Here is a 13,798-nt window from a genome sequence, read left to right as displayed (position 1 = left end):
CAAACACAAGGGTCTCTCTATAGCTCAGGGTATCCACAGCACCCCTATGCTCTCAGAAAACACCTTCCAAAACACACTACACACTAGCATACCACCGTTTGCTCAATTTCCACTTCTCACACACTCCACAAATTCACCACACAACACACACCTACTGCCACAGTCTATCTCCACCCTTACACACACACAACCACTCAATCTCCCTCTCTCACACAAAACACCGTCGATCCAGGGGGGCACACACATCCACACTGCCGACACCGAGGGGAAACAGTAGAGCAGGAGAAAGAGAAGGAGGGAAGGGTAAATGACGCAAGAGAAACACAATGGAGGCTTCACCTCTGCTCAAACACTCTTTACAACTCATTTACATGAAATGGTGCACCCACATGGTCGCCAGGCAAGAAAACGCGCACTTGGGGCATTGCAGGCACACACCTCTGCACAGAAAATCCAACTCAAGAACTCACACACACTCCCTATCTTGGCTCTTTGCAGGCTCACTCACCGGCTCAAGGCCCTGGCAAGAAGACTAATCTGACAAAAAGCATGGAAAATGGCTCAAAAATGGTTTATATAGGGGTGCCCCTTTCACGTTGGGCATTTGGGCTCTGATTGGTCCACTTTACATCCACATTTGGTAACTCTAGGAGGAGGTAGTCGCCTCTGGATTCATCTGCTCTCTTTCTCTTTCTTTTGCACTTGAGGGGGGGTGCATTAGCGACATCGCTAATGCCCCTAGGCATTCTTTTATTTTTCCTTTTTATCCTTTATTTTTCACCCTTTGGAAGGCCACCCCTTCCACTGCCTCTTTGATTTTCTCCTTGACCACCTTTATCCGGCTCTTTCCTTGACATTTGACTAGTCTCGATCCCTTGGCTCCGTAGTGCCCCTTGTACATGTGGCGGCCTTTTCGAGCTCTCTCCTCTCTTTACTTCACATGGGACTGCCCTCTATCTCATGCACCGGGGAGGGGGGTATTAGCGAGGACACTATTGCCTCCCTCCTAGCTTTCAAAAAAAGGGGCGTCCAAGGACCGCGGGTGTTGGGATCGAACAGCACACACACAGAGAGCCAGCACGAAGAAGGAGATAGACACAGTGTGTGGCGGGGCGGTACTCACACTACAATGTGTAGTTATGAGTATAGTTATTATGAATGAGTAAAAGAATGGTTGTACATGGGCGGCTGAACAACGAGCAGTCGGGCACACGGGCCTTTAACCCAACAATCTCCCACTTAAAGGTAGTGTGCCTTTAAAGTGGCCAAAGTACAGCAAAAGAAGTCAAGCCATACCCATCAGCGATCTGCAGTGTGCAAACCGCTGTGAGGCTAACGACTTCGTGAGTAGGTCAGCAGGGTTATTGTCAGTGTGTACCTTGACAAGCTCTATGCGCTTGTCCTCTAGCACCTCTCGTATGAAGTGATACCTCACCTCAATGTGCTTTGTCTTCGCATGGAAGACAAGATTCTGTGCCAATGCTATGGCACTCTGGCTATCACAATGTGGCATCTGAGCATCACCAGCCATACCAAGATCTCCCACTAGTCGTGAGAGCCATATGGCCTCCTTGGCAGCCTCAGTGGCAGCCATATATTCAGCCTCTATAGTGCTCAAAGCAACGCATGGCTGTAAACGTGATGCCCACGAAACCGGTCCACCTGCAACTGTGAACACATAGCCACTAGTAGACTTCCTCGAGTCCACTGACCCTGCATAGTCTGAATCTGTATATCCGCAAACAGACATATCCTTCTCACCATAACATAGGGACAACTCTGAAGTCCCTCTCAAGTATTTGAGAATACCTCTCACTGCATCCCAATGACGCTTGCCCGGGTTAGACATGTACCTGTTAACCACACCAACTGCATGAGCAAGATATGGACGCGTAGCCACCATGGCATACATCAAGGAACCAACAGCTGATGCATAGGGAATCTGAGACATCTCTGCAGTCTCCAAATCTGTATGAGGGCACTCATCATGGCTGAGTTTTACATATGGAGGCAACGGGGTACTAATGGCCTTCCCCCCTTCCATATGAAAACGCTCAAGCACCCTGTCAATGTACTCTTTCTGACTAAGAAAGAGCACCCTGCGAGAACGCTCACGAGTGATCCGCATACCCAAAATATGACTGGCATCCCCAAGATCCTTCATGGCAAAGGTCTCATGTAGCCTATGTTTCAAGGCATCCACATCAGAAATACACTTCCCTGCGATCAGCATGTCATCCACATACAAAACCAAAACAATAAGACTGCCATCTGCAGCCTTGCGAGTATAGAGGCATGGGTCCTCATAACTGCGTACATAGCCCAATGAACTCATGAATGCATCAAACTTACGATACCATTCACGAGGTGATTGCTTCAGCCCATACAAGGTCTTAAGAAGCCGGCATACCATCTTCTTTGAACCATGAATAACAAACCCACTTGGTTGCTCCATGTACAAATCCTCGTGCAAGTCCGGATGTAAGAAATCTGTCTTTACATCCATTTGCTTCAACTCCATGTCTTCTGTAGCTACCAAAGCAAACAACATACGCAAAGTAGACATCTTCACCACTTGGGAGAAGATCTCATCAAAATCAATGCCCTTCTGTTGCTTGAATCCTTTAGCCACAAGCCTTGCTTTGTACCTAGGCTTTGCATCCATTAAACACAATTTTATCTTGTAAACCCACTTGCATGGTAGTGCCTTCTTACCCTTTGGCAAAGGAGTAAGCTCCCACGTATCATTTTGGATCAACGAATCCATCTCTGACTACATAGCCTGCTCCCACTTGAGCTTGTCAACACTAGACATGGCCTCATCATAACATGATGGCTCCCCGCAATCAGTCAACAATACATAATCCATAGAAGGCACAAAATGTTGAGGCTGTCTTACACGCCGCTCTGAACGCCTTTGGCTGTCCCACATCTACATGATCTCCCAACAAGGGCTGATCTACACGATCTCCCAACAAGGGCTGATCTCCCACCTGAGGGTTAATGGGCTGCCCACGAGCAGCCATGGGACCATCATATCGATGACCATCCTCCTCAAATATCACATGCTGAACCTCAACCGTTCACGGTGATGCTCTATACATAGAGTCCTCATGAAAAACAACATCATGGCTGCGCACAATCTTCCTGTCAATAGGATCCCACAATCGATAACCCATCTCACCAGAGCTACCATAACCCATCTCACCAGAGCTACCATGAAAAACAACATCATGGCTGCGCACAATCTTCCTGTCAATAGGATCCCACAATCGATAACCCATCTCACCAGAGCTACCATAACCCAAGAAGATACATCTCTTGCTCTTTGGATCCAATTTGCTGCTTTTTGCCTTAGGTACATGTACATAAGCTTCACAGCCAAAAACACGAAGGTGACCATACGAAGGTGGCAAACATGTCCATACCTCTTCAGGCACTTTGAAGCCCAAAGGAACACTAGGTGAACGATTTATCAAATGCACAGAAGTGGCAACTGCTTCAGCCCAAAATCCATCTGACAAACCAGCCATAGAAAGCATACTACGAACTTTCTCCTGTATAGTCCTGTTCATGCGCTCTGCCACACCATTTTGAGGAGGTGTATAGGGAGCACTAAGCTCACGCCGTATACCCTTCTCAACACATAATGTAGTGAAAGCATGAGACATAAATTCACCCTCATTGTCCGTACGTAAGCACTTCAACTTACAACCTGATTGGTTCTCAACAAGATCCAACCATTGCTTAAATATATCAAACACCATATCCTTCTTACGAATGGGGTATGCCCATACCTTCCTGCTAGCATCATCAATGAACGTAACAAAGTACATAGCACCTCCAAGAGAAGCATTGGGCGGCATCGGCCCACATACATCACTATGCACCAAAGCTAGCTTTTCCAAAGATCTGTGTGGAACACTCTTCTTATGAGAAGACCGAGCATGTTGACCATAAAGGCAATGCTCACAAAACTCAAAACCACCAAAATCTGAAATGGGAATGTAATCCGCACGTGCCAACAACTTCAAACCTTTTAGTGACATATGCCCCAAACGCTGATGCCATAAAGAAGCAGGAGGTTGCTCAGTGATCCCCACAATGTGATCAGCCACACTAGCTACAGAAAGGGAATACAACATATTCCTCTTAGCACCTTTAACCAAAACAAGGCTGCCCTTAGTGAGCTTCCAACCTCCGTCACCAAAAGATAGATTGAAACCAAGTGAATCCAACTGACCCACACTAATCAAGCTTTTTGCAAGAGCCGGCACATGACGCACACCCTGCAAGACAAACGTAGTAGAGTTTGGCATAGCCAAATGAATATCCCCAATGCCATGAATCTGCATAGAACGCCCATCGGCAATCCTGACAGTACCTGTGCTCGAAGCATCATAGTCATGAAACCACGACCTATGAGGCGTAACATGAAAAGAAGCACCACTGTCAATGACCCAATCCATAGGCATACTACTCTCATGAGTGAGAAGAAAAGCATCATCCAAATAGGATGCAAGCAACACATCACCAAGCTCTTCACTAGTAGCACTAGTCGGAGCACATACATGGTCATCTTGAGAGCTACACTCTCCCTGTGTTGCATTTAACTCCTCAATCTTGACATTGGACTTAGGCTTGTCCTTAGCATCATGGTCTTTCTTCTTACCATCTCCATTTTCCCTTTTCCACTTGTAGCAATCCTTTTTGAAATGGCCTTTTCTACCACAATGAAAACATTCTACATCCTTTTTACTTGTGCCTGCACGGGACTTGCTTCTAGATTTACCCCTGTTGGACTTATACTTGTCCATAGTCCTGCCTCTGACAACCATTGCACTAGAAGACTTACTACCTGCATTATTCTTTCGATTAATCTCTTCCGTGAGAAGACTAGACTCCACATTAGTACTTGTCAACTCATCCGCAGGAACCGAGTTACTTATGGCTGTCCTAAATGTGTCCCATGACTCAGGCAACGTGACAAGTAAAAACATAGCTTTTACATTGTCCTCAAACGTAATTTTCTGCGTAGCAAGTTGGCTGAAAATTGTATTGAACTCATTCAAATGCGCATTCATGGAAGCACCTTCCTCCATTCGCAAATCAATAAGCTTTTTAATCCAATACACCATAGAAGCAGCCGAATGCTTATCATACATATCGCAAATCCGCTGCCATAGCTCATAAGCTCCACCGTGTGCATCTTTCACATTGTAATAAACAGACTTTGAAAGGGAAAGCCTAATGGTAGACCTGCACATCTCATCCAACTCCTCCCAATCATCCCTCTCCATGTTCTCTGGCTTAACTCCCTGCAACTTTAGAGGTCGAATCTGTTTCTTCTGCACCAAGACATCCCAAATCTGATCTTTCCAATATGAAAAGTTAGCACCATCCAACTTCTCAATATTGAAAATTGTGTCCTCTTTAGTGCCCATTACAACAAGAATGCAACAATCAGAAACCTGTAACCAACCAACAAACTGCCACAACAAAGTAGTGCTGCAAATCTGACAACACCTGCTGCTCAATCAAAGAGCAAACGCATAGAGTATAAATCAGCCCATAATATGGTCAAAAAACGTACGTAGAAATCCACAAACAAATGCATAAACCTGTGACATCTGTAACTCAACCGGCCTAGGCAAACCGTGCCACAAAATGCATCAACAATGAGCTGTCATAGAGGCATAAACATACTCCATGTCTGAATAACCACAATAGAGACATAAGCTGACCAAGCTTACACAAATCCGTGAGCATAAATGGATCCAAGTGAGCATATAACCAATGCACAAGCTCAACGAAGTCTAATCTCTACTGTCAACCAAGTACCTGTCCGTACTCAAACCGCAACACTACAAGCAAGAGGAAACCCGCTCTATGTATAAGTGAACCGAATCTCCACAATATCATGCATAAAGAGTGTCTGTCAAACTACCATATCCACATCCAACAACATACATAGATGATGTAAACCTGTAGCTCAAGAACACGCATAAACAGACTGCCCAGAAAAGTAGAAGCTCCCACTCAAACCACAACCATATACATGGCTGTCCCGCAGTCAAAATACATGTTTTGTAACCATAGAAGAAACCTGTATACAAAGCTCCCTGTAACCTGTACCTTTACCTTTACCTGTACCTGTAGTCGAAGAAGACAATGCCACCAAACTCCCACTCTATCTGTGTGTATGAGGCCACTCCAAGAAGAGGCTACACACTCTCAAATGAGCGGTGGGCTGTCGTAAGTGGAAGACACTGCAGCAATGGCACCTGTAATGGCGATGGAAGCTCTGGCAACTAAAAACTACGAAAGAGAGCTGAAAAACGTAGCTCCTAGTCTGTAGCTCGGATGGGATTTCTGATGGCACGAATGGCTCCGAAAGGGGGGTTAAACCCCAGGACACGAGATGAAAATACTCGCGGAGTGCTGAACCTTCCAATGCCAAGTTCAGAAAAACCTTCTGCTCTTTAGAAATGCGCACGTGCGCGAGACCGAAAAATGGCAATGAAACAGCAGCAATTTCCAGCACACTCAACAATGATGATGAAGCTCTCAATGCTCTCACTACCAAGCTCTGATACCACTTGTTGGGATCGGAGAGCACACACACAGAGAGCCAGCACGAAGAAGGAGATAGACACAGTGTGTGGCGGGGCGGTACTCACACTACAATGTGTAGTTATGAGTATAGTTATTATGAATGAGTAAAAGAATGGTTGTACATGGGCAGTTGAACAACGGGCAGCCGGACACACGGGCCTTTAACCCATCAGCGGGAACAACCACTTCGGGGGTACCATGTCATCATCTAGCACCAGGCTCCACTGCCAGCGTGCACCACTAGTGTAGGCCGCCGCCGCCTACACCTCTCAAAATCGCCAACGGTTTCACCCTTCACCGCCAGGCTCGCGCGCACACAGTGCCGCCATCGCCAAAGGACAGGGAGTTCTCCCTTTCTCTCTTTGATACCCCATATGAGGGCACTCCTTGGCTCATATAGTCCTCGCTATCGGGTCTGCCTTGAGCATGTGGGGTGAAACTTGTTCAATTTGATTTTGATGACATGGTGCTCGACAAGGTGGTGCACTACCTCGAATCATCTCTATTGTGTGGTCTTCCAGTTTTTTTAGGAGGAGGTAATCCTGAAGGTAAATCTTCATCAAAAATTTCCTTATCTTTCATCAAAAATTTTTCTTAAGAAGGAGACAACTGGTCTTCGTGTGTTTCAATTTCATAGATTAGAAAAGAAAAATTGTTATCTTTTTGAGCTAACCTTTTAGCTTGAGTGTGATTAAGAAGAGGTCCTAGTTCTAGCTTTTGGGTAACTTGTAATGTGAAAGGTTTTTTATTATGTGTGACAATGAGTGTATGCTTATCATAGTCAATCTTTGGATTAAAATGATATCTCTAAGGCACACCCAAAATTAAATCTGTGTTTTGCAATGGTGCTACTGAGAAATTCTTATGACTCAATGACGTCTCCTTTGTTATTGCAAATATTTTACCATATACATACCATTTATTTTGGTTCTTTGGAAAGCTGGTTTTACTTTATAATTGGTGGTAGTCATATGCAATTTCAACTTTTGTGCAATATGTGCAGAAATAAAATAATGTGTGCTCCAATCATCATGTAATAACTTAAAAATATCATCGACAATTTTAAGTTGCATACGTAAAAGACTATGTAGCTAAGAAGTAGGACTACTTGTGTGATCTTGGTAGTCTGAGTTGCCTTGAGGTTCTTGATTGCTATCTTCAAAAGTGTTGGCAATGTCGTCCATCTCCATATTGATGGTCATTATCTTCTTCAACCCCCTCAATAAAGTGAGGAAGATGTTGAATTACTTTCATGACACTTTTGTTAGCTGTATGTCCCATCTTGTGACAAGTGTAGAAAACAACAATCTTCACATCCACTTTTCCATCATTCTTGTTGCCATTATTGTTGTTGTTGTAAAGAGTAGAGCTTTGTTCGATGACTTCAAGAAAGAAAAATATAAAGGTTTAAAAGCATTACTTGAACCATTGCTATTTACCTTCCTTTGCCCCAAAAATATCTTGATTGGAACCGCTTGATTGTGATTGTTATTGATTGTAATGTTGCGTTCATCATTGTCCATTGGTGCTGTTGGTTTTTGGTTAAAGAGTAGCAGGTGGAAGAGAAGCATAACTCTTTCTGCATGATTATCCTTTTGAAGTTGGATCTTTACTTTTCACAGGTTCAACATCATGAACTAAAGAAATAGCTCTTTCCAATGTATAAGGACGAAATTTATTGACCTCAACACACAAAGTATACTCCAAGCTGACAATATATTTGTGTTTGAAAATAGAGCAAGAAACTTTACAACACACAAAGAGAGCAACATATATAAGAAACAAAACACAAGACACCACATTGGGTACTAACCATCCCCCTCAATCAATTTTGAGTATGCCTTATGCCTTTTTATTCTTCTCATGGAGCATGAATTACAATAAAATAAATATATGAAAGATAAGAGATCATGAGCTATGTAATTAAGAGAGTGTATGCCATGATTAAGGAGGAAAATTAGCATAAAAGAGGAAAAAAGTATATCTTCTGTAGCTTTGCTATGATGGAGATTCTGATGGGTTCATTGGCTTTGAAAGGGGGGTAAAACACTACGTTGCTTGATGAAGATGCTCTCAAAGCGCTCGTCTTCTGTCTGAAGAGTCATGAAGCTGATTCTTGCTAAAAAAAAGTGTGGTGCATGCGAAGACACGATTGCAGGATTCTCTTTCTGTCTTCATGCATACACTAAAAAATAGAAGTGGCTGCTTTTCACTTAAACTTTAAGAATAGTAGATAAAGGAGAGTTCTACTTACATTGCTTCTTTTCAATGTTTTTGAGAATAAAACATAAGCAAAATCGATAAAATGTTCAAAAGTAGTAATAGTGATAACAAAATGCATGCACACTTGGTGTTATGGGCCCTAGTGTTTAGCAAAGGTATATTTGCAACTACATGAAACTTCATGAATTTGATAGCTCATGAATCTTTTTAACACCAAAAGTGTAGTACTTCTATGGGATTTAACCACCCTACACGGTCATGGTTCAATATGCGTGCTTGTAAATAGATTGCTTAAACTTTGTAAGTTTATTCCAATCAAGTCCACTCTTTAACCAAGTTGCTTGGTAACAATCTATATCAATTATTGTGATTAATGGCTTGTGCATCCACATTTACTAGTAATTTTTGGAGGACTATCTGTAAATAGTTAGTGAATATCAATATTCTAATCATCCAGAGACGGATGACAACTTGCAAGTTTTTATCAAGTGCTAGAGGATATGCTAAGAGTGTACATTAACAAAAAGCAATCCAATTAGAAAGATTACCTCTCTAGTTTGGAGTTTGCTTATCATGATACAAAGCATACTTTCACTAGGTTTAGTCTCTTCATGCTTCTATCACCAGTTATGGTGGGGTTGGCTAATGATGAGGCATATTAGCAAGTCAAGAACTTCATCCATGATCATATGGATATGTTGAATGTTGCTTGTTGATATATACAAGAACTATGTTGCTGAGACAGGTTGACAAGTCACTTTCACGGAAAGATAAATACAAGAACTATGCTGATGAGACATGTAGGCAGGTCACTTTCAGGAAAAGTTAAGAAGAGGTATTCTTAAGTGTTCTAGCATCTTTTAGAAATTCTAAAAATTGGTCATTCATATAGTTACCTCTTAGTTGTGGTAACTCATTTAAATTACTCAAGCAAGTTATAAATCAAGTCCACACACTATTGTATTCATTTGGTTTTGGATATAAGCTGTTTATGAAAATGCTTACAAAGGGATAACAATGCAAACGATCAAGATGTTCTTATTGGTTTTATTGAACCTCCTATTGAACCGTATCAAGCTGCACATATTCTTCACTATCATGGTATCTTGCAAGTAGACAATTGGACCCGAGGGACGTGTCATTGTGGAAGCATCAATGTCTTTAAGAAAACTTTTTCACTTTTTTTTTTGAGGTCAAAAATGATTCTTCAAGGGGGGAGTAATGTCAAGCTTATTTTAGGACTCGGAAGGGCAAGGCCCTAAACTACTCATGCATGTCAAGGGGTCTCCTGTAGGAGGGCCAAGGGCCTATAGAAGGAGTACAATTGGGTGGAGATGAGGATTGAATAAGACCCTACCCCTTTCATCAAACATCAAATATAGAGGGGATGTTTGGTCATGTTGCAAAATCATACTAAAGCTAAATTGTAAGTTTTGTTTATCTCCCACCTTTTTTTTGCATGCATCACAATGTACCCACACATTCTTTCCAAACCCCACCTTCTCATTGCAGTGCATCGTACTGACTTTGCTTCTCATGTTTGCATAGATCCCTTTTGGAAGTTCTCTTTGACATGGTTAATTTGGCTTTCTAAAGTTAGGCATACATTTTTTAAAAATTTCCCCCAATATTGATTATACCTACATTTTCACATGAAGCACACTTACATAAGGGTCGCCCCTGTGTGGGAACCCACCCCATTTCACCACATCATGGCCTCGACGACAACAAGGATGTCCAAGACAGCCATTGAAATTCTTTTTTGTTTTTTGTTTATCAAAGGCCCCTTCATTTCACAGTCTTACATTACTTGACTTCCTTTTCATTTCATTATTTCATGATGCCAACGTGAACTTTCACCATGTTATTATCCTTCAAACAACACCACAAGTTATTATCTTATAGTAGCAAACAACGATTGCTTCCTCTTCTTCCTACTTCCTATGCATTAGAATCTATATCTTTTGTGCATAAGAATCCCTTTGAGAGACATTATGTGATAATTAAACACACTCAACAAGTGCCTTGTGTGAAACCCTAACACTCAAGGCCACCCAAAACTAGGGGTGCCTCGAGACTCGTGTAACGTGTTTCATCGTCTATCCCACTGCAGGATGCCATTAAAGATCTCTTGGGATTCATAATTTCATTGGGCATTTATATGGTTTTTGATAGAAGAGTGCGGACCACTCTAACTTCTCCTGTTTGACTTCTCTTCTTCTTCTCAATTGAGATGAAATGAGAGTTTCATTATTTATGTAAGGACTACCGGGTGATTTTTTCATGTTGTTGAGCTTCTTCAAGGCTCCAGCTATGGCCAACGCATGCATGCTGTCGCGTGCCACTCCAGCTTCTTCAGGCACTACACATTTTTCGGCAGAAAATCCCTTCTTCTTCACCTCTCTGCGAGCGTCTCTTGCTGCAGGCTCAAGTTTTGTGGGTGCGGCTATCCGCAACATCCCGCTGCACGGGTCATCTTCACCATCTTCAATCTCATTATCCATTCAATGCAACACCCAAAAGCGCCCACAGTATGTACCTCACAGAATTGACGATCCTCACTACGTCCGTATCTTTGACACTACCCTCAGAGACGGAGAACAGTCTCCTGGTGCAACCTTAACCAGCAAAGAGAAGCTTGACATTGCTAAACAACTTTCTAAGCTGGGTGTAGACATTATTGAAGCAGGATTTCCCATTGCCTCTCCTGATGATCTTGAGGCCGTCAAACTTATTGCGAGAGAGGTTGGCAATGATGTGAATGATGACGGTTATGTTCCAGTTATATGTGGGCTTGCTAGGTGCAACAAGGCAGATATAGATGCAGCATGGGAGGGTGTGAAGCAAGCTCTTCGCCCTCGCATACATACTTTTATCGCCACCAGCGAAATCCATATGCAGTACAAGCTCCGTAAATCTCAGGACGAGGTGGTAAAAATTGCCCGGGATATGGTCGCTTATGCCCGGAGTCTTGGATGTGAGGACATTGAATTCAGTCCAGAAGATGCTGGCAGGTAAGCATTTTCAATTTGTCAAAAATAGCACGCCATGCACCTTTAATTCTAAGCCAGTTGTGATGGCTGGGATGGTGTTTTTTTGTGAAACTTTTGTGCGAGTTGATGTAGGTAGTTGTTCTTTTTTTATGCTCCTGAGTTGACCAGAAGCTCGTTGTTTGTGGCATAATCACAAGTAATAAATACGGTGCATTCATATTTTCATTAAAATGTCTCGATTTGCCCATCCAAGCAAGAGTTACATTTTGTGGTATTCTGAGATCCTTCTTTGCTTATTGATTGTTAAAGTTTTTCTCCCAAGGGTTTGGTTTGGGGCTATGTCTGGAGCTAGCATCTTTTCAGTGTTTCGTATGACAATGTTGTCAGATTGGTAACAGGTCTGATCCTGAGTTCTTGTACCGAATCCTTGAAGAAGTGATTAAGGCAGGTGCAACCACTTTAAATATCCCAGATACAGTAGGCTACACACTCCCAGAAGAGTTTGGCCAATTGATAGCCAAGATAAAGGCTAACACAAAGGGTGCTGATAAAGTTATTATTTCGACACATTGTCAAAACGATCTTGGCCTTGCCACTGCAAACACTTTGTCTGTGAGTGTTCTTTGTCATCTAGTTTTAGGTTACTTTCAGGTTCAAATTTTTGCACAACTTTATTTTGAGAATTCGTTCATTTCTAGGGTGCTGCTAATGGTGCAAGGCAAGTAGAAGTTACTCTCAATGGCATTGGTGAGCGTGCAGGAAATGCGTCACTTGAAGAGGTGAGAGAATGTATGTGGCTACTACATATCAAGACTGTTACATATCATGGTCATGGACATGCTTCCTATCACTCATTTGTTTTATGCTGAGCTGTTGGGGTAAGCCACTGGTCTGGAATAATTTATCTATTAGTATGGGTGAGACATCAAATTTTACTCTCAGTATGTTGTAACTGATGGCCTACCCCAAGTCATTCCTGAGAGCATCCGGATATGTAGGCGCTGAAGGTCGACCTCCTACTAATTGTGGCTGAGGTATGAAAGATCATAGCCTTGGTTTTTAAAAGTTCACAGTGAGTCCTTGGAGTGCGGACTTCTCCTTTCTCCATATTCTCTCCTTCCCCGGTGGTAGTGTGGCCCTACAGTTTTGGTCACTCCTTTGCCCTTTTGTGAGCTTGTTAGTATCAATTGTGCGACAGTTTACGATCCTTGTGAGCTAGTCAACACCAGTTTTGGGACAGGTTTGCAACCTATTATGGGCAATTTTTCTTGATGTTCGACAATAGACTTGTTGAGATCCTTTGGATGACATGTTTGCACGCAGTGTCGGTAGTTAGTGGAGACATCTAGTTCCTACTCTTGCAGTTAGCAACATTTGGATGCTTCTACCATACGTCCCTTTGGAGAGCTCCAACCTTGCGGGCAACCCTTCGGATGCAGATCTAGCCACGGCTGGCTAGTATAGCAGGTTCTTTTCTCTCGCAGTTTTTGCCTAGCTTTTTGGCATGTTACAGATCAGCCCCAGCGCTCTTCACGGGCTTGTTCCCAAGCGGGTTCGTTTACTCTCCCTTTGAGTATTGGTGTTATGTTGTATTGGATATTGATTGCGCAGTTCAGTTGTGGGTATATTCTCTTCAACACAAGTACAAAGGACAATTTTAATGAAGATTCCAAGGAAGCAAGTTACAATAGTGGAATTGTGGGACTGCCCATAATATGTGGGAGGTGTACAGATTTTTGTAATTTGCGATGGCAGCTTTTGGCGCTAGTAATTTTGAGGCCAGATGCTTTTGAGTTTGAAACTTTTCATGTAACTGCTTTTCAGAGGCCAAGGGCCTTTAAATATGTGCCATGGGCTCATTCTCTAGCATGCTTCCGGGAGAAGATGTAGAGGATGGAGTACTGATGTTGTACTGAGTTTAAGCAATATAAAGAAATACCGAAAGGGGCGCCAAGGTTTGAGGCAGT

At 42.8% G+C, this 13,798-nt stretch overlaps 1 protein-coding gene across 1 annotated transcript in view; it reads left to right on the top strand.

Annotated features, from left to right (window-relative positions):
• The first annotated feature begins 11,080 nt into the window (after nucleotides 1-11,080).
• The window catches only part of LOC147455849 (2-isopropylmalate synthase A-like), a 35,531-nt gene continuing 32,813 nt past the window's right edge, over nucleotides 11,081-13,798 (top strand). The window contains exons 1-3 of the mRNA XM_086514498.1: nucleotides 11,081-11,852; nucleotides 12,230-12,443; nucleotides 12,530-12,610. Of these exons, the coding sequence (XP_086370624.1) occupies nucleotides 11,122-11,852; nucleotides 12,230-12,443; nucleotides 12,530-12,610 (1,026 nt within the window). The 5' untranslated portion in view covers nucleotides 11,081-11,121. The remainder of the gene's footprint in view (nucleotides 11,853-12,229; nucleotides 12,444-12,529; nucleotides 12,611-13,798) is intronic.

Source organism: Adiantum capillus-veneris, chromosome 6, assembly GCF_014529385.1.
Source record: "Adiantum capillus-veneris isolate H3 chromosome 6, ASM1452938v2, whole genome shotgun sequence".
In the NCBI taxonomy this organism is placed as follows: Eukaryota; Viridiplantae; Streptophyta; class Polypodiopsida; order Polypodiales; family Pteridaceae; genus Adiantum; species Adiantum capillus-veneris.
This window is presented reverse-complemented; position numbering and strand designations above follow the sequence as displayed.